At 35.9% G+C, this 28,000-nt stretch overlaps 1 protein-coding gene across 34 annotated transcripts in view; it reads left to right on the forward strand.

Moving 5' to 3' along the window:
• NRXN1 (neurexin 1) overlaps positions 1-28,000 on the forward strand; it is a 1,157,741-nt gene that overhangs the window by 1,080,994 nt on the left and 48,747 nt on the right. Inside the window, exon 1 of one of the 34 annotated variants that reach the window (XM_039478494.2) lies at positions 14,875-18,979. The exons of 32 other annotated variants lie outside the window; for them this stretch is intronic. In XM_039478494.2, the coding sequence (XP_039334428.1) occupies positions 18,947-18,979 (33 nt within the window). In that variant the 5' untranslated portion in view covers positions 14,875-18,946. Of the gene's footprint in view, positions 1-14,874; positions 18,980-28,000 lie in introns of those variants that run through there. One more of the 34 variants, XM_039478493.2, reaches the window with a different exon arrangement.

The following is a 28,000-nucleotide window of genomic DNA, read 5'->3' on the forward strand; positions in this document are numbered from 1 at the left end:
TTTTGTTTTTTCATTGTTGAGTTTTAAGAGTTCTTCATATATTTTGGATTATAGTCTTTTACCAGATAGGTCTTTCGCAAGTATTTTCTCCTGTACTGCAGCTTGTCTTCTCATTCTCTTAATAGAGTTTTTCACAGAACAGAGGGTTTTTCTTTTTTGTTTTTTGAGATGGGGTCTCACTCTGTTCTGAGGCTGGAGTACAGTGGTGTGATCTTGGCTCACTGCAACCTCCGCCTCCCAGGTTCAAGTGACTCCCCTGCCTCTGCCTCCCAAGTAGTGGGAATACAGGCATGTGCCAACACACCCAGCTAGTTGTTTTTAATATTTTAATAGAGACAGGGTTTTACCATGTTGGTCTCAATCTCCTGACCTCATGATCTGCCCACCTCAGCCTCCCAAAGTGCTGGGATTATGATATACATTAGCACCCCCCCAAAATGAAATACATAGATGTAAATCAAATAAAATACATATAAAATGTGCAGTTTTCTTCTATATAAGGAAAACTAATGATATTATGTTTTTATTTGGTATTTTACTTGTTTATTGTTGGTATATAGGAAAGGAATTAAATTTTATATGTTAAACTTGTACCTTGTGACCTTGCAATAATCATTTATAGTTCCAGGAGTTTTTTTCTCATTTTTTCAGATGTTCTATATACACAGTTGTATCACCTGCAAGCAAAGATAGGTTTATTTCTTCCTTCTGAATCTGTATTTCTTTTTTTTTCTTTTTTTTTCTTTTTTTTTTCTTTTTTTTGAGATGGAGTTTCGCTCTTGTTACCCAGGCTGGAGTGCAATGGCGCGATCTCGGCTCACCGCAACCTCCGCCTCCTGGGCTCAGGCAATTCTCCTGCCTCAGCCTCCTAAGTAGCTGGGATTACAGGCATGCACCACCACGCCCAGCTAGTTTTTTTGTATTTTTAGTAGAGACGGGGTTTCACCATGTTGACCAGGATGGTCTCGATCTTTCGACCTCGTGATCCACCCACCTCGGCCTCCCAAAGTACTGGGATTACAGGCTTGAGCCACCGCGCCCGGCTGAATCTGTATTTCTACTATGTCTTTCTTGTCTTACTGCATTAGCTGATAATTCCAGTGTGATTTTGAAATAATTGGTGAAAGGGGAATATCCTTGTCTTGTTTCTGAGCTTAGTGGAAAAGCATTAAGTTTCTCACTATTAAGTATGATATTAGCAATAAGTTTTTTTAAAAAAATATTCTTTATCAAGTTAAGGAAGTTTTCTGGTTATTTTAATTTTTTCCAAATTTATTTTATGCATGTTAGGTAAATCAAGTATTTACTCAATATGTAGGAAACATTTACTTAGTAGTCATTTGTCACAATTCTACCTTGATTTTGTTGTTCTGTGTTGTCTGTGGTATTTTGTACCTGGCTACCACCACTGAGTTACCTGCAAGTCACCTTAAGAAGTTAAGAACAAAACCCCAACTGTTTTGAAGCTTGCAAATAGTGCCAACATTAGCTACAACAGGTATTCTTTCCTTCAAAGTCTAGTGCCCTCTGTGATTTGGGTATTAGGAGTAATATGATGAATAAGATTACCACTGACATTAAGAACCCAGCAACTAGAATGATCATCTTTCACTCATTTCTTCCTGCTCTTCACTTCCCAAATTAACATGTCAGTAAGTCTCATGAACACTGACTTCAGAACAGGCATCTCTGCCTTCTTCACCCCAACACCTATGGCAAGCCACTGTTATCTCTTGCCTAAACTGCAAAACCTCCTGACTCACATCTCTGCTTCTCTATGAAATATACAAGATGATCTTTTAAATATATAAATAAAATTGTGTCATTATCTTGTTTTTACAACATTCAGTGATTTTCTATTACCTGTAGAATTAAGTCACAATAACCTGCCTACCCTACACAGCTTCCATCTGGCCACCTGCCTCTCCCTCCTTCCTTTTATCTTTCACCACTGTGCTCTTAGATCATTCTTAGATCACACTACTTTTTTTGACGCTCAAACTCTTTCTTGTCTTAGGGCCTTAGTTATTCCCTGGGACGGAAATGGTTTTCCCCCTGTTAGTCATATGCTGGCTCCTTCTGATTGTTCAAATCTAAGAGCCTTTCCCTGTATACCTAATGTAAAGGGCCTCCCTTTTACTAAGTTCTATCACTCTTTGATAATTTTTAAAATTTATTGCTTGGCTGCTTGCATGTTTGAAAGGGAAAAGTAGCCCCTGATGTCTAGGAACTGATCTAATCCATGCCATGGGACCTCAGCATTGTGAGAAGCTGGTCTGGAGCTCACAGGTAGCCCATATTGTTCACCCATTAGATGGAAATAACTTTATAGAGTACCAACATGAAACATGGTCACTCTAATACCATAATAAAGTGAGTGAAAATAATGCTACATCATTATTTTATTTAAAAGTAGATAACAATTTGTGGTACTATATAACTCACAAAATGTCAAACCATCTTTTGGTTAAAATGAATGAATGCTGCTTTCCTACCAATCATAGCTTTATTTTTATTATAGTCAGCTCCTGCTATAGATAAAATTTATTGAGCTGTCCAATCCTAGAATTGCTTCTACCTTCTGACAGCATCCAATTCAGAACAAAGCCTTGCTTTCTTAAACCCTCTCCAGAATCACCTAATAAGCCCACACTCTTTTTAATAAGCCTTTACTAATGCCCTTACTTAGGAGGCATCTTACTAAGATATTTCTTGGTTCCCTGTGGTGTGTGTTCTTCCTTGTTACAACAATTAATAAATCTACTTGTTCAAGTAAAGGAATGCCCTTATAGTCTTGCCCTGGAGGGCATTGACTTGTTGTTGGTTGGCTGTTGGTTTTCTGACTGTCTTCAAATAGAAGATGAACTCCCTTAAAGCCTTGTTGTCTCATTTGCTATGACTGCATCTGCAGAGTCTTAAATAGACCTGCCACTTACAGGACCCAATACTTGTTTGTTGAATTACTTCTTTGGTCTCTTTAACATGGAAATTTAATAAGCTGTAGAACAGTGATTTTCAAATAAGGATCCTTAGCCTAAAGACCTCAAAGTTTCACTTGATGGATTGCAACCTGAACCAGAAATGTAAGTCCTTTATTTGCTTTTTATAGACAAGTGGCACACAAGCCACTGGACTTGGATTTTCACCATGCAATTAAGGGCTGGCTACCTTATTAAGAATTAAACAATCTTAGCATTCATTAGCTAAAAATAGCGTATAATTACAGTTACTCAGAACTGAAATGGAATAATCTAGAGTCTGGCTGCCACATTGTGCTGGGCAATGCTTCAGATTCCCACGGTACATGCATATGAACAGGTGGTAGAAATTCCTACCTGATTTCTGTTGGATATAGTTTTCAACTGATGAGAGTTTTAATTTTTTTTTTTTTTTTTTTTGAGACGGAGTCTCTCTGTGGCCAGGCTGGAGTGAAGTGGCACAATCTCAGCTCACTGCAACCTCCACCTCCTGGGTTCAAGCGATTCTCCTGCCTCAGCCTCCCAAGTAGCTGGGACTACAGGCATGCACCATTATGCCCAACTAATTTTTCGTATTTTTAGTAGAGGCAGGGTTTCACCATGTTGACCAGGATGATCTTGATCTCTTAACCTTGTGATCTGCCCACCTTAGCCTCCCAAAGTGCTGGGATTACAGGTGTGAGCCATTGCGCCCAGTGAAGAGTTTTAATTTTTAAAGTAATTTGTTATAAGTTTATTTGCAACATTTGCAATTTAGTTAATTTAGATTTCTTACTTTGCTATGTAATGGGACATAATTGCATCAATGCACATTTGTTAATAAATTTCAGACATTTATGCTTTACAGTTCAAATATTAATCATCTCTTTTCCTTCTCATTTTCTTGCTTCCCAAATTTATTTGTACAGTGATAATTCAATTCATTTTCAGTGTTTGCAGGAAAATAGGCAGGCTTCAAGCCTTTTTTTTTTTTTTTAATAGCTAACTGTGTCAAGAGCAAAATTAGTTTGAGGATAAAATGTCTAAGAGAACTCTGTTACTAAGTCACTAAGTCTTCAGGCCACGGACCTTGTGATTCAGCTATGAGTTTAGGTAATATAAACCTCTTCTGAAAGCAAAAGACGACCAGTACATCTGCTGTCCTATGACTTATGACAAAGGAAGAGTCAATTCAGATCTGTGACCCCTCTTTTTGTCTCCCAGTCTAGCAGCTATTTTGTTTACCTAGATTTTAGCAGCAACAAGCTTTCTTTTCAGTATATACAGCTTTTTTTTTTTCTGACAGAACAGTCAAAACAGTTATCTGATTACCAAGGTAATGGCAGACACTAAGTCTTTCTCGGTGGGTTTCCTAGATTCGGAGATAATAGAATCATTTTCAAAGAGTCAAAGAAATTATTTATTATGTAATAAAAACCTTTAATTTAGGAGGACTGTTTCACTCTTTAATATGTGTTTTCCCAACCATCACACTTTGCACCAATTCAGCAGGGGTTAATGTATAAATGTTTCATTTCTAAGTTACTAAGTGGATGTCTTTCAAAGGATTTGATGTGGAGTAGAACACATAAAAATAATATTTGTTACTTTTTTTGTTCCACTCATAGACACATGAAACTATAGCTTCTAATCAATTCAAACTGATATTTATTTTCGTATTTTTGCTTTCAATTGTTTTTGTGAAATTACACCTAAATACATAAATCGATTAGAACTTAAAATACTGCCTGACTAATGTGTTAGGATAAAATTTTCAGGAGAAAAGAAAAATATAGTAATTTCTCTAGAATTCTAGTTCCTCTTCCAAAAGTCACAGCTGCTGCCTTAAAAAAAAAAAAATCTTTGTTTCATCTAGAAAAAATAGGTATGATTAGCTCGTCCTTCTATTTAGGTACAATGTTGACATAATGGGCTCAAAATTTGACAAACTGTACAAATACTACTACATTACATATTTTAAAGGCTATGAAAGGGACCATAAGACACTACAGGCTTCAATCTATCAATGGGTCAACTAACCCATATTACATGTTGATGTATACTGTGGTTCCAGGCAGGCTTACCACATGTTATAAAGTGATATTTAAGGTTTGTGATTATTTTCTCCATCAGAAAAATTTCAAATAGGGAAACAAAGATAACACATATATGTAAATTGGATATCAAAAATAATAAGTAATATATTATCTAAATATTATAAAAACATTAGAGCAGTTTTTCTCAGAATATAGGCTAGAGGTCTTGGGAGGCCGAAGGTGAGGACAGGGGAAAGGAGTGTTGTAAGGCCTTTTCAGTGAGGTCTATTTTCAAAATAATACTAAAATGTTACTGCATGTTCTCACTCTCGTGGGAGCTAAAAGAAGTTTAGCTGATTGAAATACAGACCAGAATTGTAGGCTGGGTAAGCAGGGAAGGGAGAATCAGGAGAAGTTGGCTAATGGATACAAAATTACGGTTAGACAGGAGAAATAAGTGCTAGTGTTCTATAGCACTGTAGGGTAAATACGGTTAATAATAATTGAATGTATATTTTCTTTTTTCTGCTTTTTTTTTTTTTAAGACAGGATCTCACTCTGTCACTCAAGCTGGAGTGCAGTGGCTCACTGCAATCTCAACCTCCCTGGCTCCGGTGGTCCTCCCACTTCAGCCTCCCAAGTATCTGGAACTACAGGTGTGCACCACCACACCTGGCTAATGTTTTGTATTTTTTGTAGAGATGGGGTTTTGCCATGTTGATCAGGCTGGTTGCGAACTCCTGGGTTCAAGCAATCCATTTGTCTTGGCCTCCCAAAGTGCTGAAATTACAGGCGTGAGTGACCGTGCCCAACTTAATGTATATTTTCCAAAAGCAAGAAGAGAGGACTTTGAATGTTCCCAAAACAAAGACATGATAAATGTTTGAGATTATGAATATGCTCATTACCCTGATTTGATTATTACACGGTATATGAATATATCAAAATTACTCTGTATCTCATAAATATGTTCAGTTATTATATGTCAACAAAAAAAGAAAAAAAACTTTACCCCTTTTCATTCTCATTCTTTCATAAGGATACAGTGGAACTTTTTGAGACTACATGACATGAAATATTGAAATAGATGGAATGCAGAAGCAGATATAAGCCTCGGTCTATTTTTTTTTTTTTTTTTTTTTTTGAAATGGAGTTTCGCTCTTGTTACCCAGGCTGGAGTGCAATGGCGCGATCTCGGCTCACCACAACCTCCACCTCCTGGGTTCAGGCAATTCTCCTGTCTCAGCCTCCTGAGTAGCTGGGATTACAGGCACATGCCACCATGCCCAGGTAATGTTTTGTATTTTTAGTAGAGACGGGGTTTCACCATGTTGACCAGGATGGTCTCGATCTCTTGACCTTGTGATCTACCCGCCTCGGCCTCCCAAAGTGCTGGGATTACAGGCTTGAGCCACCGCGCCCGGCCAGTCTTCTATTTTAAAAGATAGTGAAAAGATTTGCAAAAACATAAAACAGTACTGTTTTTTTTAAAAAATGTATGTTTTTAAAAATGTAGTTACTTTTTACATTTATGTTAATATTAATTGGTTTATTGTTATTTTTAAATGAGTTACATATTTAACTTTTATCACTTTAAATATCCACATATGTAATCTACATAAACAATATGTCTTTGCAGTCTTCAATTATATTTAAAATTGAAAATCAGATCTAAGACCAAAATTGAGAATCACTGCTTTAGAGAAATGCTAGATTATTTATGTGGTTATTATGTAATACATGTGCCCTGTGGCTTCTAAGTTTCTGGCCAATTTATCAACCTCATTTAGATTGGAGTAGCATGTTATTATTAAGTTAGCATTCTTTTAGGTTGTCTACAATTTGTGATACTAGATTTTATTTTTTTATTAATTCATAGTACTGGTCTTTAGAATATAAAGCATTTTCTTCAGAGAATGGATGAGCTTTTGATTATTCCACAAATGAAGTACATTTCCTTGGGTCATGTCATGAAGTGATTCTGTACCATAAATTGTTACATATTGTCATGGCCCATTCGGATGTGAAATGTGTTGTCCGTGTTACTAATAATGGTTTAACTTCCAAAGTGAGTGAATAATTTTTTTTTCTTGTAAATTTCAAGAAACGTAGATTGGAGATTTTGTCTGTGTTAACATCATTCTCACTCACTTGCATGCCAATATGCCTATTTAAGTGAAAAGGAGCAGATGAGGTTGTAGCCAGCTTTCTGGGAAGGCACCTGTGGTGTGTCCTGAAGGTAAACTCCATTTGTCTTGCTTGTGACAGTGGAAGTGGAGAATCTCTAAAGCAATTAATGTAGCATGTAAATAAGTGACTAAACTCAATGCACACTAATGACTTCATTGTTTTTGCTTGATCTAACTAGAGTTTATGCACAAATGATAACTGAAATAAAGCCTAACATTTTCTACAAAGTGCAAGCAAAATCTAGCTCATTGCAAAATAAAACAGCATTATTTCCAAGGCTTCACATGAATCTATACAGTTTGAAAAGGAGGAAAATTCTAAGAATAGTATTTACCAAGCGAAAGCCTTTGATCTTCATTAAATATAGAACACTAGTTTCTTCCATGGTGAGTGAGTCATGTCAAATGTAAAATTTATTGAATCATAGAACCGAACTATTCTATGCAAATCCTAGATGTAATGTCTTCATGTTAATAATTAATGAGAATTTCTGCTATTTATTGACCATTGAATCTGTGCTAGTTTCTCTGCTAAGTGTTATATTTTATCTTATTTATACCTTATGGAAATTTTCAAACGGTATATACTGTTATTACTCTGATTTTATGGGTGAAGCAGCTGTGACTTAGAGAAGTTGACTAACTAGCTAAATCTAAGTGCCAAGGCTGTAAAACCAGATCTGTCTGATTTCACTGCTGCATTCTCACCACTAAGTTATTCTCTCCCCGTACTCACTTATTACATGCATTTGATTGGCAAAATTCATTTCTCAGGAAAGGACACCCAAACACAGCCAGATTAAATGGTTTGTACAAAGTCACGAAATAAGAAAAAAAATCTGTATGTCTTCATTTTCTTCCTCAGGGGGACGTGTGGACTCAATCTAGGATATGGGCTTAGATATCATTATTTTCTGAATTTTCAGAATGCTTACTTACAACTGTGCAATATAACTTATGTGGCATGTATAATATACTAGTGTGTGTGTATGTGTTCTCAATGGACTTTGTCTTATATTTGTTAATCTTTCCCACAGTTCTTTGCATCTAGTTAGGCTGCAAGATGTGTTAGTTTAATCACGGAATGACTAAGTAAGAAAATGGCCCAATACAGTGCTTTCCTGAATGCAAGCTCTAGGAATTACCAAGAGCTATAAAAGAGGAGAGAAAGCAGCCCCCATTCACTGGCCATGCACTTCAATATGAGTCCTCTGATACTTTTTTTCATGTTGAATTATTCACAAGCATTATTTTGGAAAAAATGCTTTTATTGCTAGAGAAGTTTCTGTTTGTTTTTAAAACACCTGTTTATACTATGTCAGATCCCATTTTCTCAGTTTGAAATTAGCAAAATTCAGTTGAGTCTAGTGATTTTTCTAGAATAAAGGCTAAAATGTGGCTTAAAATACGTGAATTCTGGTTCTGATTTTACCACTTGCTAGCCACATTTCTATGTGTTAGATCACTTATCTTTTAAATTACATTTTTATATACTTTGTCTTTCTTTTTTTCTGCTTGTTTTGTTTTTCTTAATTTTTTGAGACCAGATATTTCTATTGACCAGACTGGAGTGCAGTGCCATGATCATGGCCTCTTAGGCTCAAGATCTTCCCATTTCAGCTTCCTGAGTAGCTGGGAGTACAGGTGCTGCACTACCACACCCAGCTAATTTTTTATTATTATTATTTTTAGTAGAAAAGAAATCTCACTATGTTGCCCAGACTGGTCTCAAATTCCTGGCCTCAAGTAATCCTCCTGCCTCAGCCCACCCCCCGCCGCCCCCCGTGTCCCCCTCCCCAGCAAAGTACAGGAAAGAGCCACAGAGTCCAGTCTTTGTACTTCTTCCCAGTTTTGGTAAAGATAAAATAAGAGAGTATATGTAAAAATGCAACAAAATGCATGAAGTGATATATGTTAGAATAATTATTGATTATATTTTGTTAAATAATGTATCAGCAGTTATTTTAAAATCTTTATTCCATCTTCAATGGGACCATGTACATGCTGTGTTCTCCACAGGTGATTTTTAATCCTATTCACTAGTCCTAACACTTACTAATAAAGGTTGTTGCTTTATGAACTAGAAAGAGACATTTTCTGATTCCAGTATACCTAAAAGTCATTATCTAAAGGACTCAAAGATCTGATTCACATCATGTCACATAATTGTGCCATCTAGACCTGAAAGTCATCCGCAAAAATATGAAAAATGTAGACCTATGAAACATATAAATGAAAAATATATAAAAATTTTATTTAAAATACCTACAAAATTATAAACGTTCCTAGTACTAAGTGATCTATAAAAGTCTTAAGGAAAGAAAGCATTTTTACCCAAACATACAGCCATAGGTTTTGACTAGAGTATCACATTGACACATTTGTTTATTTATTCCTCATTTGCTTAACAGGCATTTACTAAATGTCTAATATAACCAGTCCCTGTGCTAGAAGCTAATGTTCCAAAGATGAAGTGGACAGTGGTTCATCCCTTGAGTTGCTAATAATCTAGGAAAAAAGATAAGAAATACACAAACTACAACAAACACAGAGCTATTTGAATAAGTGCCCCAAAAAGCATTATTACAAAGTACCATGGAAACACAATGGAAATAATGACTAACTCTTCCTAGGGAATTTGGAAAGGCTGCAAGAAAGAATAGCATTTGAGCTTGGTACAAAACAATGTGTAGGAGTTTACCAAAATTATTTATTTAAATTGGAAAAGGGCATCCCCAGATAGAAAAGACAGCATGTTCATTCCAGCAAAGATGCCAGGGAACATACCATACTCGAGACAATGTGAAAATTAGAACAAGTCTCTTGAAAAGTAGTTTGACAGATTGTTTCAAGATCTATAAAAGCATTACGTCTTTAGTTTAGTCATTTCCTTTATGGTCGTTTATGTTATGGAAAACAAAGGGAGAAAATTGTTATTTACAAAGCAGAATGCATAATAGAAATGTGTCCATCATTTAAAAAACACAGAATAGGTATGTACATTACAATATATCCCATTTGGTTGATTATTCTTTTGCTACTAGAATAATTATAAATATTCTAAATCATGGAAAATATGTGCCATTATATAACTTATAAAACCAAAGAAAACTGTATCTTTATTACTATAAGCATTTAAAATTATCTGTACAAATAAGAAATGAAGAATCTGAAATGAAAAAACAACAGCATCATCAACAAAAATCATATAAAGTTTTATCAAGGTGGTGGGATTGTGAGTTTTTTTTTTAATAGATTTACTTTTTTGTGGTCATATCATTTATGAATTCAACTAATAGTTACTGATGATTCCATATGTGCTAGAAGCATTGCTAAGCCCTCTAACTGAAAAGATAAAGAAGCTTATCATTTTTTATCATAAATTCTAACAGTTTTAGGGAAAAGCGCTTTATACCTCAATGCCTTTGCTAAAATAATTAACTCTACCATCATTAAAGGCCCAACTTGAATGCAGCCTGTTCCGTGAAATCTTTTGATAATCTATTCATCCCATCATTCCTAATCGTTTCCTAGATTTACCAGTCTACCTCTCCAAATGAAAGTCATTGTGTTTGCTAATTGAATTGGAGGAGCCAGCACGTCCAAGGCAGGGGATGACTGCAGAAGCATCTGGTTCTCAACTTTATGTATATTGGAGAGAGTGTGCCTCAAATAAGGTCTAAAACAACCTACGTCAGGATCACCTGGAGTACATGTTATACATACAGATTTTCACCTCATCCCTGGAAACTATAATTCCATAGATCAGAGTGGGACCAGAAACTGCATTGTTAATAAGCACCCTAGATCTTAACTTTGGAAAATCACTGCTATAAAATATTGAGTCTTCATGAGATAAGTGCATCTGCTGCTGGAATTTTCCCTTGGAACACTGTATTTAGATAAGTGTCCATTTGAAAATATCATCTGTTCACTGATTGTTTTTATATATTCATTTCAAGCTGAGCTTTGTTTCCAACTCAGATTCACAGTTTTGTTAATAGGCAACATTCATTCCATGTGGATTCTGTATGTAAATATGCTTATGTTCATACATGGATTATGAAGTCATCTGTGGCCTTCTGTATAGGTGTCTTACTTAAGTCATTCTTGTTGCATAAAATATTATTGTTTGGCATATTGTCAAGAGTGGGGAAAGGGGTGGATGAAGTGGACTCACACTTGATAATGGCTGACAAGCTATATTCACTGACAAACCAAAGTTTCTCATATGGTCCATTGTTGTGCCTCAACTACATGTAAGGTTTTGTGTTCATTTTTCCTTTTGTTCTTTTTCCTCTTTCCTCCCTACTCTCCATTCTTCCTTTTCTCCAGCTTTCCTTCCTTTCTTCTAATGGTCTTGACCATGAACTATGGTTTTGATTAATGTTTTCATCAATAAGTTACCAAAAATACTTAGTCACTGACTACTGTTTGGTAAAATGTATTGTCCTGAAATACTCAGTTTCTTATTAACCTTATCCTTTGGATCTGAAGGATTGGATCAAAGTGAACAATACATCATCCTTCTGTGGAAGTAAGAGAAATATGTAGCATGCCAAAAACTCAGAAAATGTAAAAATTTGTTAGAGACTGGCAGAAATCTAGAGATTAGCCTGAAATCAGCATGTTTTCGCACCATTAATCTTTGACCTTAAGCTTTCCAACCTCCACCCAGCCTGGAGAAAAACTACAGTTGGAAGATTTCTGTACAGTGTACTTTTTCATCTTCATGAGTCATCATTTCACATGAAATGGGCTGAGGAATTTTCTCTGGGTAGATTTATTGTCAAACAATTGGGGAGGTTTGGATCTGACTTCAGTAGGTTCTCATCTTATAAAGGAAACCTTACTTCTCTCTAGAGGTCTAGAAAGCCATCCTATGAAATCTCCTCTCAAAATAAATGATTTTCTAGGATATACAAAATAGCACTGCCTGTATATCTGCACATTTATGGTTTCTAATTGCAGCAGTGAGGTAGGAACCAATTCAGCCAAGTGCCCTATTTGTAGGCAGGAAAGAGTCATCCTATTCTAAATGCTATGATTTGTACATCACTTCTATCCACATTAATCTTCCTTGCTCCAAAATATTTTCAACTAAAATATCTTATACTTATAAAATTCAGTATGGAAAACTATCCCTTAATGGATGGCTCTAAATCATCTGCATTTTTCATCTCCTCTGTGAAGCCATTCTCTGTTCCAGTATCTCTCTTGGTAAACAACTACTCCTACCAACTTTTCTTTTTCTTTTATTTTCTTAAAGCTTCTAGTTTTTATGCATTAGAAATCTTGTTGATATGGCTCTTCCTAAAGAAGAATTCTGAAGTTGAAACTCCAATATGGTTTCAAGGTTCTTTAAGTATGAAAGATGGAATGTTCATTAACACTGCAGACTCTTGGAATCCGTCTAAGTTAAAGTGAGAATTGGTCTCCAGGGAAAGACCCCAACATCCGGTTATTTAACATGTTCCTTATTGGTTCTTAGGCATCATAAACTTTAAGGACAACTTAGAGTACTAGAGGTAGTTCATATTTGGAGAGAATCTTCAAAATGTAGTCACAGACTTTCAGTTGCTAGCTTTATGTATATATATACATATATATATATACACATATATATATACATATATATATATATATGTATGTGTGTGTGTGTGTGTGTGTGTGTGTGTGTGTGTGTGTGTGTTATTTAATCCCTCTGAGTCCCAATTTCTTTATTTTTAACATTAGCATAATAATTTTTAGGGTATAATGTTAGTGAAAAGATAGCATGAGGCTATAGGTTTTGTTCTTTCTTTTTGCTTTTTAAAAAGCATATACCTAGATAACAACCAGTGTTAAAAACAAAACCCACAAAGATACAGTAGCAGAAAAATACAACAGTATAAGACTGTGGAATTTTACTCACTTAGACATTAATTCCCTTTCTATCTCTAATCTATACTTGCAAATATTAAATTAATAGTTAATAAGAATTTAATGGTACTCCATGGTCTCAAAGTAGTGCTTCCATTATAAGGAGGAAAAGCAAACAATAATAAAAAACTAAGACAATCGGCTCTGGTTTTCCACCACTTCTATTTTTCCCATCTCTTAAAAACTAAAAACAATCCAAAATATTTCCCTATGCTATAGTTACCCTCACCTGGAGTATACTTTCTGACATATGTCTTTGAAAAGTCATCCATGAATCCTATTCATCATGACTGTGGTGCAAATATAGATAAAAAATTTGCATTTAAAAAAACTGCAGCAGCCACTCAAATTCTTCTGAAAGGAGAATACTCAAAGCTTCTTCTGTTGTATTTCATAACCTATAAATACTCATTGGAATATTTTGGAGGATCGTACTTTCTCTCCCTGATAGCAAAGGCTTTCCATGCCTTAATACAACATCAACATGGAAAAAGAGGCGGCTTTGGAGATTTTTGCTATCTCTTATTGAACATCAACTTTTTCTCCTTCCCCTAAGTCTTCCCCCACCCATCCCCAGACAGAGTCTTGCTCTGTCAGCAAGGCTGGAGTGCAGTGGTGCAATATGGGCTTACTGCCACCTGTGCCTCCTAGATTTAAGCAATTATCCTGCCTCAGCCTCTGAGTAGTTGAGATTACAGGCACACGCCACCATGCCCAGCAAATTTTTGTATTTTTAGTAGAAGCTGCGTTTCACTATGTTGGCCAGTCTGGTCTCAAACTCCTGACCTTGTGATCTACCCACCTTGACCTCCCAAAGAGCTGGGATTACAGGTGTGAACCACCACACCTGGCTCACTTTCCCCAAGTCTTATCTTGGCTGATATCTATGATGATTTTTGAAAGCATCTTGAAATTTGTCAGTATCAGGTTCACTGGTTGCTTTGGTAAAGAATGTCACTTTCACTTAACATTTAAAACAAATTATTTAACCTCTCTACATTAAAATCCAGCATCTCTAAAATGAAGGAGTTAGACTATTCAAGTCATAAAAATCTATCTAGTTTTAAGAGAATTGTGACATGTCATATTCTCCCACACACACAGAGTTTGTAATAATAGCCATGAGTTTGTGGCCATCGTGTTATGATCATGACTTCTCTTTTCTTTTTATAGCGTTCTCTTTCTTGCCCTCTCTCTCTTGCCTTCTCTCTCCTCTGCCCTCCCTCCCCCAGCTGTTTTTCTGTGACATTTCCAACATTTCCTTTGCAACAAAGGCATTAGTTTTGCTTAAAGCTACTCCACTGTCCTAGTGCTCCAGCTGGCTCTGTCTTTGAGCCTTGCTGCACTAACCTGGAATTCCACAGGCCTCACAAAGTGTGGGGATGAGCATTAAAGGAGTCCCATGTGGGAAAGCACCAGAAGTTAGTCCTGAGAACTCTGTTCTCAGAAACCTTATCTATGGATAGGGAGACTTGGTGAGAGCCTGAGGACAAGAACTGCAGTTTCTAAGGGGAGAGAGTGGCACCCTGCTTACCCTGAAGCTGTGATGTAGGATGGCCCAAGGTAGAATTTGTTCACTTTCTTGCTTACAAGCTCACCTTTGTAGACAAAGGAGCTTAAGAATTATAATTTGAGGGTTACAAAAGCTTCCTCTCCTTTATATATTTCCTCCTGTGATTCCTATAATTACTCCTTTTTTTTTTTTTTTTTTTTTTTTTTTGAGATGGAGTCTCACTCTGTTGCCAGGCTGGAGTGCAGTGACATGATCTCAGCTCGCTGCAATCTCTGACTCCCTGGTTCAAGCGATTCTCCTGCCTCAGCCTCCTGAGTAGCTGGAACTACAAGCACGTGCCACCACGCCCAGCTAATTTTCGTATGTTTAGTAGACACAGGGTTTCACCATGTTGACCAAGGTGGTCTCAATCTCCTGACCTCGTGATCCGCCTGCCTTGGCCTCCCAAAGTGCTGGGATTACAGGCGTGAGCCACTGTGTCTGGCTGCGTATTCTGGCCATACCTTTAAAAATGCAAATATCATGCAGAGGAATGAAGACTTCAAGCCATTTGTATTGTTAATTTCAATTAGGTTAATTTCTCACTTTAATTTTTTTTTAAAAAAACCTATGAAGAACAGATAACTTAACCTGTCACAGCATTTGAACAATTTGACCCTAATTTCTTTACTAACACACTTTTACCTGACTTCCAGGTCACTATCCTTTGAGTTGTCCTCCTATCTCTTCATCCTCATTTTCTGTTTTTTCCTCTTTTCTGTAACGTATTAAAATTGGAGAGACCAGGGCTTGGTCCTTGGTCCCATCTAAATCTTGCCACTTTACAATATATGCTTCACAATACAGAACATATTTTTTAAATTTTGGGGGGAAGAAGGTAGAAAAGTTTATTATTTAGAACATGGTTTATCTCAGCATTGTTGACATTTGGGTCCAGAAAATTATTTGTGATTGGAACTGTCCTGTACATTATCGAATGATTAGCAGCATCCCTGGCCACTACCCACTAGATGCTGATAGCACCCTCCAGTTTTGACAGCCAGAAATGTCACCAGACATTGTCCAATATTCCCTTGGGTGTGGGGTGAAGCAAAATCACCATCCCAAACCACTGATTCATAGCAGTTGTATATAAAACCTCCAAATGCTTTAATTATTCAAATTGTAAGCTTTGACTTAATTTGGCCAACTCAATTATTTTTATCTGTTTCTTATTTTTTGTATTTTTTATTGTATCTTATTTGTATTTATTTGTTTGTATCTCTTAACGTTACAAGAATCTGAATAACAGGTGTCAACAAGAGAATCTATAAGCCATGTGTTTAGTTTTGGATAACATATGCTTGTTCTGGGGAGGAAACACGTGAAAATTTGCTTTGTCTTTAGTCCCACACCATTATTGGTAAAAACATGGATGTTATTTTGCCTTTGAAGCAACAGTGAACAATAACCTAAACTGAAATTCAAGTGTAGCTCAGCCACTTCTTGCTAATTGCATCCAGCTGAGAAAACTGAGGCTTGGAGAGGTTAATTTGCCGAAGTCTGGGTAAATATACAAATCATTTACTTCTCAGCTCTTTACATTTGTACCTGGAAGAATTACACAAAATTTAGGTGAATCATCACTCCAAACTGTGAAGCTCTTAATCCATGTCTGTATTGTTACTTGCGTTCATAGATAAAAGAACCTCAAGTTGACATAAAATATGAAGGTCTTCAGCTAAGACTGCCAGAACCTTTATTTTATAGTTCCCTTCTTGACCACACCTACCCTATTTTTTTTTTACATAAAAAAAGCAGGCTACATACCCTTCCCTCTATCTTCACCCCTTTTCCCTCAAGATTTTCCCTGAAAACATCTACCAGTCATGTTATTCTAAACTATGTAAAAGGAAACCATAGACTTGAACAAAATATATAAAATGGTACCTAATAAAACTATGTCTTAGTCCTGCCTTTAAACTCAGTCTGTCTCCTCAGATGTAGTCAGTATTAACTGATAATTTATATCCTCACAGATATTTCCTGTAGTCTGGGCAGGGTGGGTCATGTCCTGGTACTTTGGGAGGCTGAGGTGGGTGGATCACTTGAGATGAGGAGTTTGAGACCCACCAGGTCAATGTGGTGAAAGCCCATTTCTACTAAAAAGACAATAAATAAATAAATAAATAAATAAATAAATAAATAAAAATAAGCTGGGCGTGGTGGCACTTGCCTGTAATCCCAACTACTTGGGAGGCTGAGGTGGAAGAAACGCTTGTAGCTGGGAGGCAGAGGTTGCAGTGAGCCTAGATCCCACCACTGCACTCTGTCCTGAGTAACAGAGCAAGACTCTCTCTCAAAAATAAATAAATAAATAAATTTCCTCTGCATATACAACCATTTGTGTGTGTATACATGCATGTGTTATATAAGTGTAGCCTAAACACAATTTAAATTTTATGCCTTTTTCATTCAAATGTATCTGAGAAATCTCTTCATATAAAAACATATGATTTAACACATTGTATTTTACGGATGAAGAGTATTTCACCTGTAAGGCTGTATCATAGTTTATCTAATCAGTTTATTAGCAGTGATTGAGATGGTTTCTAGTTTGGGGCTACATGTAAAAGGCTAAATAGGTGTAGCATTGATATTTTATTATTATTTTCTTTGTGATGACAGGTGCTCTGAACCATAATTTTTTGTAAGAATAAAGTTTGTTGAGAATTATGTTATTATCGAATAAATAGTCTGGATAGAAAAACACATGACAATATTTATAAAATCTTGAAAAATGCTTTATTATTTCCTGGTAGTCGATACTAAATGCTTTAGGAAGAAATTTGCAAAAAAAATCCTGACAGGGTTCAATCTTTCAAGAATGTGTGTAGTTTGAAAAATAGTTCCCAAGACGAACTGGGCTTTCGAATTTCAGCATTCTACAACTCAGTTGCAGTTTACTTATGAGGCACATCTATCAATGTTTATTTTCATTCACTTTTTTTCTAAATAGTGTTGCCTGACCGCAAAAGCTATTAGAATTAGTTCTTTCAAATGCATGAATAGAATATAATTAAAATTTGACAATGAAAAGCAATAAAGATAAGTGCTAGGGTGGCTAGGATACTTTTTCTTCTAGAAATTTTATTCCTGAAGATTGTTCTATCTCCATGATACTGTCACTTGAAACACACTCTGGTCTCATCGCTTACAGCCTACCCGGTCAGACTGTATATATAATCATTCCAGTTACATTAAAGAAATGTGTAAACATATCTGTTATTACAGTATGATCACTGGAAGCAGATGTATTTGGGGATATACTTCCATATTGGATTCCAGATGTGTAGTCGTTTCTTACCAAATAATTATTGTAAATTTCAGAGAAATGGCAGCAAATAAGTACGTATTTTCATCATTGGATAGTACATTTGTTCTTCAGGCTTTGGGAAACAGGATGTGCATCTTTTCGTGCTTGTTTTTATTTTTAGTGATTGATCAAATGGCATATTTATTAGGACTTAAATTGTCTTTAAAGAGGAACACTTGTAATTAGCACAAAAAAAAAACATAAGAATGTATTTCTTAATGTTGCATAATTGTCTTTACAAACTCATCCCATAAAAATACTCATCATGAATATGGCATTCAAAAATGTCATTCATTAACTTACAAATAAAATTATAATTACAATTATAAGCCTTCGAGGAGATTCTGCTCGGAGGGTTGCATGCTAAATGAGCAGTTTAAGGCTTCTAATGTAATATTAGGCAAAAAGATGATAATTATCTCAAGAAAAGCATGTAACAGTTTAAGGACTGAGGGTTTTGTTTTGTTTTAATTTTTTTTTAAGTTTTCCTTCTGCTTAGCAATCACATTGGATTGGAATGTAATACAGAGAAAATGTTCGTGCATGAAACTAAGCTTTTATTTGGGTCGGGGGGTTAGAGGGAGGTCTGTTTTCTTTATGCGGTCTCGGTAGGAGAGCAAATTCAAAAGCCACGACTGCTTAGACTTTTTGAGCGGTGCGCGGGCTGGGCCGTGTACCAACAGCCTCCTCAGCTGCAGACGGAACTGCAGCATCCCTTCTGCAGTAGCGCGTCAGCCATTGGCTCCTCGGTGACACGTGACTGATAGAGGCTTTTCTGTGTCTTTTCTCGCCCATCTGTGTGCAGGGCACTGATAGGCCGGGCTGATGCGCAGGCAATTTATCATCTTGATCTCCCACTGAGTCAGGGAGCTCTCCTGTCACCAGTATTGATTTCAGAGGATGGACTAAATTTCCTAGGATTTCCATTAAGAATTAAGAAAAAAGCTCTAAGCACGCAGGGTAGCCAGACAGACATGGATATGAGATGGCACTGTGAAAACTCGCAGGTAGCTTCTTCTGTCACAGCCGCTGCTGAGCACAGCTTAGATCTGCAGCATGCAGGGTTTAAGATACCAGAAGCCTAAAAACAATAATAATGAAAATAAGAATAAACTCATTTGGATAAACTAATTTTAAGATTTATGTTAAAATATTTCTTCTTGAAGATTGCATGTCAAATTTATGCACGCTGTCTGTGAAATGTAGAAAGGTTGTTTTAAATTTTAAAATGTCCTTAAACCCTGAGCATGGTTGCTTCTAGTTTTGTCTGCTGCTTTTGTGAGCTTCAGGGGTTTATCAGCATGCTTGTGGCAAAAACAACCAAAACTTGTGTGTGTGTTTGTGTGTGTGCATATATATGTCTATATGTATTAACTTAGTTCAAGTAAAAGCATGAATAAAAAGCTGCTTTCAGTACTTGCCAGACTGCTTTATTATTGTTAATGACTTGGTGAAAATTTTGCTTAAATATGCTTAGATTCTGACCATGCATGCTTTTGTGGCAGAGTGGGATTTTCTTGAGCATTTGTAAAGATGGAATGTCTGAGTTAAATGCATGTTTGGTAAATGTATTAGTGATCAATGATTAAACCTGATTAATGTAAATATTTTATGATAAGATGTGAGTAACATTTACTTACACTAATTAATTCTGCTTACTGAAAAAAATGCACGTCTGGAATAATGAGAGTTTTTATATTTCTGAAATTATTAATTTCGATTATTTCAACAATGGTAAGATTTTAATTTTCTAAAATGCCTCCCAGATGAAATAATTAAGAACATTGTTTAAGAGCTTATATCCGAGAAGAGGATTCTAAAGTGTGCTGTTTGTGTATGCGAGAGACCATGTGCATGTTCATGTGTGTGTGTGAACTCCTTGGGGAATTGTTTGATACCCTCCTAGCTAGTCCTCATTCTTGAGAAAAGCAAAAAATGCTTTGGCATTCAAACATTCCCTAGGCCTGTGGGGAATTAGAGCTAGCAGAAGCAAGAGTGTAGCCAGATGGGATTGGCACGCTCCGAGTGAGTGGAGACAATAGGTGGGGGTGGAGCAGATGGAGGACAGAAGGGATTGCATACCAGAAAAAGGGTAGGAGGGTGCCCGTGGGGAAGAGTGTGCTTAATAGTGAAAGAAGCCTGGCCTCTCTTTTCAAGCGAACTTCTGACTGCATCTTCATTTAATTAGAAGACAGAATGTCATGTCTGTGGTGACAACTATTTTCATTAAATTAGGGAAGAAATTCCTTGAATAGAAGTTGCTTTACCAGATTATAAATGGTGTGTTGTCTATTTGTGGTGTTTGTCACATTTTTCTCTTTGCCATGTTCAGGAAAAGCAGAGGCAAAATTAACATTAGGCTATTGTATTATTTTAGTTAGTAGCATCTAAATATAAATATGGCAATTTCTACTGTACTTATTTACCAGACTTTGGATGATTCAAGCATCTATAGGGTTTACCAAATTTTTCCCTAAATAAGTTTTCAATTCCGAAAATGCTTAGAGCCTGTGCTAACTAATCTATTATTTTACCTCCGGCTTTTTAATGGATGGTCATTTACAGAATAACTTTTGAATATTTTATTTATTTGTTGATTTTATCATGCAGTGTGGAGCTTGACCAATACCCAGTTAAAATTCTGAAATGAAATTTCAGAAAAATCTTTCCGCAACCTCCATCAAGCCTTCTGTCACCCTCAACTCCCAGAGATATGGGCATAGCTTTTGCCCAGAAAAGTCAAAGGACCGAAGGAGGATGAAAATCAACTTACTTCTGAACCCTCTGATTTTAATGACTCTTAACAAAATTCTAGTTGAACCCACATAAAATTTTCAATCCTAAGTGCAAATGAATCTGACAAAAATCATGCTGCCAAAATATACCAAGAAGACACAAATTTAAAATGTTTAAATGCACATGTTTTGGGTTGCCCATAGCTCACTTGTCAGCTATTTAGTGGATCTTATATTAGTATGTGTAGAGAATTTCCATTCTCCAAAGAAAGTTTCCATGCTTAAAGTTCTTTTGATTTATCCTTTGAATCTTGGCTTGACAAGGAATGATGACTTAGACAAGAAGAATAAAAAAAATTACTTTTGGTACCTTAAATTCAGGATAATATACTCAGATCATTATGCTAGTTTTCCCAAAGTTGAAGAACAAAGCCAACTTGTCTCTTCAGTCATTTTCCTTCATAGTCTCTCCTTAGATATTAATGGAAAAAAACTCAGTGAGCAGCAACATGCTTCTCACTTGGCAAATGCCCTATGACATTTTTAGAAAGGGAGTCTCCAGACAGACCAATATTTATATTATGGAGGGTAGACTGCTGTTCATTAGGCAAAATTACCCAGTAGTAAAGAATAAATATTTTCATTGACTTTGCACAATCAAGGTTGCCCAGTAGGCTAAAAGACACATTTTCCTTATGAGCAGCATGGAATGAAACTAGAATATCCCTGAACTGTTACTAAATGTCTGGCCACAGTTGCATTTGGCTCAACTGCCAAGCAAACTTCTCACCAAGACATTAACTAGGGATATGCTTACATATTTACAAAATAATTAGTGAGGTAGCATTGCATATTAAAGATGTTCTGGGTAGTTACGATGAAATGTTACTGTCTGTGTCACTTCCATATGCTTCTTTAATTTATGAAATGTGCTCATACAAGAGCATCTGGGTGCATTTATAAAGTACAAGGGCAATCAATTAACTATATGATGGATGCAGTAGGCAGAATGCTAATTGATAGGAAAAGCCCTCTTAGCTGACACTTTTTAGTTTTCAAATGGGAAAAAAACATGTAGCCAAGTACTTTAGGCCTTTGTCTTTATTAAGTTTAAATATTTCAAGAGCTCAGCTTATACTCTGCCCATTTAGAAAATAACATTTAAATGAGATTTCACCCTATCTAAATTAGTGCTCTTAATTCTAGTATTACGAGCACTACCAAAATCCACAGGTGAACAGCCTTAATGAATATTTAATTATGCTTAGATCAAGAGGTGCCTTTTATTGTTTAGTCTCCTCTTTCACCTTCCATTTCTCCTGCTCTCAGTGTTTTATTCCTCTGCTACTCTGCCTGTGGTTTATGGACTCAAACACCAACAGACAGAAAAAGATAGCATTCCATTTGTTGCAGAGCTTGAGATTATTAATCATAAACAAGAAGCATTTTGCAAATTCAAGATAGTATAATAATACCAAGTTTAGATTTATACATTCTTTGGAATTTAATTTTTTTAAATTTATACTGAAGTTACCAGTATTGACCCAGAAAGACTGATTTTACCTTATGCTATCTTATTTACATTTACTTGACAGCTGATATTTGAATCTCCTGAAGGCCTCCTCCTTTCATCCATCTAGCATAGGCAGTGGAGCTAAGGACAATATTGCAGAGTAGGTAGGGAATTTCCAGTATACAGAATAATTGTAGAGAGTCACAGACAGTTACACATTCATGGATATCTCTAGAGTCTTTTAGCAAATTAAAGACAGTATGAGTTCAAACTGTGTAATAACTATTAGAAAGCAGAAATATGAGAGATATTTCATAAACTGTGTATTATCACTACCCATTTCCATTTGCTCCTCAAATTTTCACCTTTAATTCATTTGATTAGCCATTAGTAACTACCTCAGAATTATTTCCCAAAATTCAACAATAGATTTTTTAATTTAAATGTTATGCTATATTTTTTGATCTGTGGGCTAACCCGCAATTCATTTTCTTGGGAATAAAAAACATTCAAATACCTGTCCTATTTTCCCATAACTATAATGTAAAGCCTTTTATTATAAAGTCTCCATTACTTTAAGTATTCATTACTTTGAAGACAAAAACTATATGTCATGGCAGGAATGACTTGAATATTATTTGGCAGAGCCAAAATAAGTCAGTTCCCAAAAGAAATTAGTTCTGAAGTCTCTATGCTCTCACTGTTGTTTCCCCTGCTTTTTTATTAAAGTGTAATGAGTCTCATAGGATTCCACCATCTTGGCTCTAAGCCTATTTCAGATTTTTGATGAAAAACATGATGACGTAAGTTCACAGCCTAAATTTAATAGTAAAGTCATGGGTAAAGCGAAGGCTTAATAGCATGGGGAAATGCATTACCTGGCTGACTTAACATCGTTAAAGTTGAAAATTCTGCAGGAGTGTATCAGTCTATGGCCATGGCACCCTGAATGCACCCAATCTCATCTGATCTCAGAAGCTAAGCAGGGTTGGTCCTAGTTAGTAATTACATGGGAGAGTGTATCAAAGACAAAATTCTTTCCTAGTCAATCATCCAATGAAATGAATTTATTTATAATGAAAAAAATACTTTATATGTAGATATATAGATTACATATATAACATAAAATGTATATATAAGGTATAATTAGATATATTAAACTAAGGCTGCCATTTTGACTTCAAAACCATTTTATTGTCAGATCAAAAATTTTACAAAGAATTTTGATTTTTTTAAAGTGCTTTATTTTGAAGTTGCATATGTATAGCCTTGGGAGTCAATTCTCAATTTTCCATGTATGAATTGTCTACATAATGGATTATCTTGCATGATTAGATGTACTTTCTGGACCACTTACTCTCCATTGGCTTAAAAACTGTTGTTTTAATTACATACTATGGCTCCTTCCATTAGCACAGCTAGATTCGAGTGGATCATCCACCCTTTAGGTTTGTAGTGGGACCACATGTGTATAAAATGTGTGTCTATATAAAATACAGTTAAATATGTAGCTATTAAATAACAGGCTTAAGAGTACATACAGCAAGCCAAAAATTTGGTAGGGAATAGCTACTCTTGGATTTGCCAAGAGGTTTCTTAGCCTTTAGGAAGTGTACTATCTCTTTGCAGAGTGTTGAAAATAAAATATATAAGCAATTACTAAGCACCCTTCTCAGAGATTTTGTACATCGTTAGTTAAGATCTGTTAAAACATCTATTGGATGACTGCATCTATGCCAGTACTCTGCTAGATGTCATGGGTTATGCAAAGAAAAATGATACACTTGCTGCCTTAAAAGTCCAGTTGAGGAATCAGGACAAATATTTATACAACTAGAGGAGCACTGAAGCCCTAACTATTTTTCCCTATAGCATTACTTAATATGTATTTGCTTATTGTCTTGTCAATATATTTGGTCATTGTCTTCTATATATTTCAAGGCAGCTAGGAGAATGGAGACTTCACTGTGGTTCAAGGAGACACATTCATGTTGTTCTGCCACGTTTCCTGTGTTTGTGTAAGCAGCACTTGTTAGGCAGTCACAAATAAAAGGTAACACAAAAGGTAACACAAATAAAAGGTAACACTTGTTATGCAGTCACAAAATAAAAGGTAACACAAAATCAGGTCAAATCAGGTGGGCTACACATATCTTAGTGTCAATACCCGCCTTTCAAATGGCGTTACGGGCACTGAGGGTACTAGAATATCAAGAAAAGTACCCAAGTAGCTTGTCTCAAAATCAGTCAAGGGTTGTTTCCTGCTGTTCTACATGTTCTCAGGACAACATAGTGATTTCTTAAAAGCCAGTTTTCATGCTTTATGAAAAATAAAAGTAATGCAAAATGGATGCAACTTTTTACTTAGAAATCATCTGCATATTTACTGTGTATTCATTCTCTTTATTCATTAAAATGAGCCATTGTTGCTGAGTGTTTTCCTTTAGGAAAAATAAATCGTACACTTTGGCATAACTGCATAACTGTCTCAGACCCTTACGATATAACTGAGTGTTCTTATAAATTGCTCTGGCAAGAATTCTTTGTTTGCCTGATTCTACTTCCTTCTCTAGCTCTTAATTTTCTTTTCTTTTTGGTGGGATGGAGTAAGTGGGTAAGCTTGGTGGGGGGATATGGACATAAACGAGGATCTGGCCTTAGGTGCAACTATTTTGAATAAGTGATAATAATTATGTAAACCATCTACTCCTGTTACAGGAATGCTTATCAATACTATTATTTTCTCAGTAAGTAGCTTAAACTATGGTGAATAATTATGAGATATTTTGTGAACCATTCATTAAAACTGACTGGAATAATACCTAGGCATAAAACATTAAACTGAGTAGCTCTTGATTGCTTTACAAAATCTCAAGCTAGAGAAAAGTAAACTTAGGTCACTGTTTAAAGGAATCCACTGCAACAAGTGTTTTCTAGATTGCTGACTTTCTAGTTTTCCACATAACCAATAAGATTTCAATTGCAAGAGGTGGTGTCATTTTAAACAGAAGGCTATTCCTGCAATAACAAAATAAATACTGACTTCAGCCTATTTCATTCTATTTAGCAAATCCCTAAATGATGCATCAACTCTTTGCAGTACTTTAGGAAGAGATATGGAGGTTTAAATTGATGAGATTAAGTAGAAAATGGTATGCTTAGTTTATTTGAAACTCGAAAATGGGAGGATATTTTCAAAGACATGCCATTCAAACAAGGATAATACATGTTTTATGTCTATAAACATAACAAAAGTAGGGGAGGGATCTGTAGATTGCTTGTTTTGGTTGTGGTTGTATTTCTTTTTCTGTGTTGAATGTATCTGCATCTTTTTCTTTTTTTAAAGAGAATGTATTTTTAACTACCAGTTTTGTCATCCTATATGTAATATATAGGAGTTAATCAGATCAGCATGCTTTTTTTATTTTGAAAATAAATATTTTAATTCAGAATAATTTGATACTCTAAAAATGTTGTAAAGATATTTTAGAGAGTTCTCTTTTTGTTCCTCTGTCCCTAATGTGAATATGCCATATAACCCATTGTACATTTGTCAATACTAAGAAATTAACATTCAGTTAATTTTAATCACTTTTTAAGGTGAATCACTTTTGAAAGTGATTTATTTTTATAATTCTTGTATCATAGATGCCACAGAGTATGATGGTGAAATGTCCCAAACTTTCTTACTCCCACCAATTGCCTAAGAGAATCTTCTCTGGGCTCCTCAGATTTCCTCTCAGAAACATTTAATCAAATGTTTTAGGAGTAAAAACAGTTAACAGGAAAGCAATTCTTTGTTTGCACCTGTTTTTTCTTTCTACCCTTTTAAATGTTAAATTATTTCTGGAGTTGGTCAGAATCTCCTTTCCTCTTTTGGTTTCCTTGAGAAATCTATACAATCTCCAATGCAGAATTCTCTTTTCAGCTTCAGATCTACCCTTACAACTGCTATTAGTTCACCTCAAATTCAGCATGTTCCAGTGTGAATAGATTACTCTTTGGAGCTTATCTAATTTTAGAACACTTTCTTTTAATTGATTTACATGAAGACATTGTACTGGAGTAAGTTCTACATCTACTGGTGAAGACTTAATGACTTAATCTTCTGATACTTGATTTCCTTGTTTGTAAGGTGAGGAGTTCACAGCTCTAATACTTTGTGACTTTGGAGTGTGAATAAATGTGTTTCCTTTAAAAAAAGAAATGCTTTAAAAGAAAATTGGTCTAATGAACAGGCTGCTTTTCATTTTGTTGAATTATCTCACCTGGATTTTGAGATGAATTAGCATCTGGGATTTTCTTACGAGATTTTCAGTTTGAAAATTTTTATTTTGAAGGTAGTGCACAAATGGTCATATCTAGCATTAATTATAGAGCAAACTCCTTTTCCATTTCCATAATGAAGAATACAGACGCTCATTCGGAATCCTAGAAACACGATAGGAAGAAATAACATCCCTTTATCTTGAAAATGAGGAAAATTTCTCAGTGTTGTAGCAAGCACACTTCAGTGAAACCAAAGGTATGGTGCCCTATACTGCTTTTGACCCTTGTGTTCCCAAACTTCTGCTTTTGCTAATTTGGAATGATTTTAAATCTGTCTTTTATGCAACGAATGCCAAAAGAGAAAAATTATTCATTGTAGGTGAAAATATTTATTACCATATGTCGAGAAACTTTGATTCTCTCTGATATTCGTAAGAACCCTGTGGTGTAAAATCACACCAACTGAATCTACTAGATAATTGTCCATGTGAATGCTATATCTACTCTGTGTATTTTAAGGCTTTATATCAATAAATATTTGATGGAGTGCTGCATACTCTGGACTAAAAGTCCTTTTTGCCCAACTCAGTTTCAGATTATCTTTTAAGAAATGAAGTACACTGTGGTTTCTAATGAAGTGGGAAGGGAAGTGCTGACATAAGCAATTGACAGCACAGTCTGAGAAACATTCTTATCACTGATAAAGATTTGTGGAAAAATAAATTTCAAAAATGCCAGATGAGATCCTCTGAGAACAAGGTTTTGTAAGCATTTTTCTATAAATGTGGAAGAGAAAGTCTATATTAGGAACAAAAGGTTAGTTGTATAGGACAAATTATTTTTATGGCTGTTCACAATTTGTATGCAAAAGCTTAGGCTGGGCAGGGTGGCTCACACCTGTCATCCCAGCACTTTGGGAGGCCATGGTGGGTGGATCACCTGAGGTTGGGAGTTCAATACCAGCCTGGCCAACATGGTGAAACCCCATCTCTACTAAAAATACAAGGAATTAGCTGGGCATGGTGGCAGGTGCCTGTAAACCCAGTTGCTTAGGAGGCTGAGGCAGGAGAATTGGCTTGAACCCCGGGAGACAGAGGTTGTAGTGAGCTGAGATCGCACCGTTACACTCCAGCCTGGGCGACAGAGCCAGACTTTGTCTCAAAAAACAAAACAAAACCCACATACAGCTTGCTGGTGTCTATAATAATTAGAATTTTTTTTGGGGGGGGGTTGGGGAGACAGAGTCTTGCTCTGTCACCAGGCGCCAGGCTGGAGTGCAGTGGCGCAATCTCAGTTCACTGCAATCTCCGCCTCCTGGGTTCTAGCAATACTCCTGCCTCAGCCTCCCGAGTAGCTGGAACCTCAGGCGTGCGCCACCACACCCAGCTAATTTTTTTGTATTTTTAGTAAAGACGGGGTTTCACCATGTTGGCCCGGATGGTCTTGATCTCTTGACTTCATGATCCGTCCATCTGGCCTTCCAAAGTGCTGGGATTACAGGCGTGAGCCAC

The sequence above is a fragment of the Saimiri boliviensis genome, chromosome 1 (assembly GCF_048565385.1).
Source record: "Saimiri boliviensis isolate mSaiBol1 chromosome 1, mSaiBol1.pri, whole genome shotgun sequence".
NCBI classification, from domain to species: Eukaryota; Metazoa; Chordata; class Mammalia; order Primates; family Cebidae; genus Saimiri; species Saimiri boliviensis.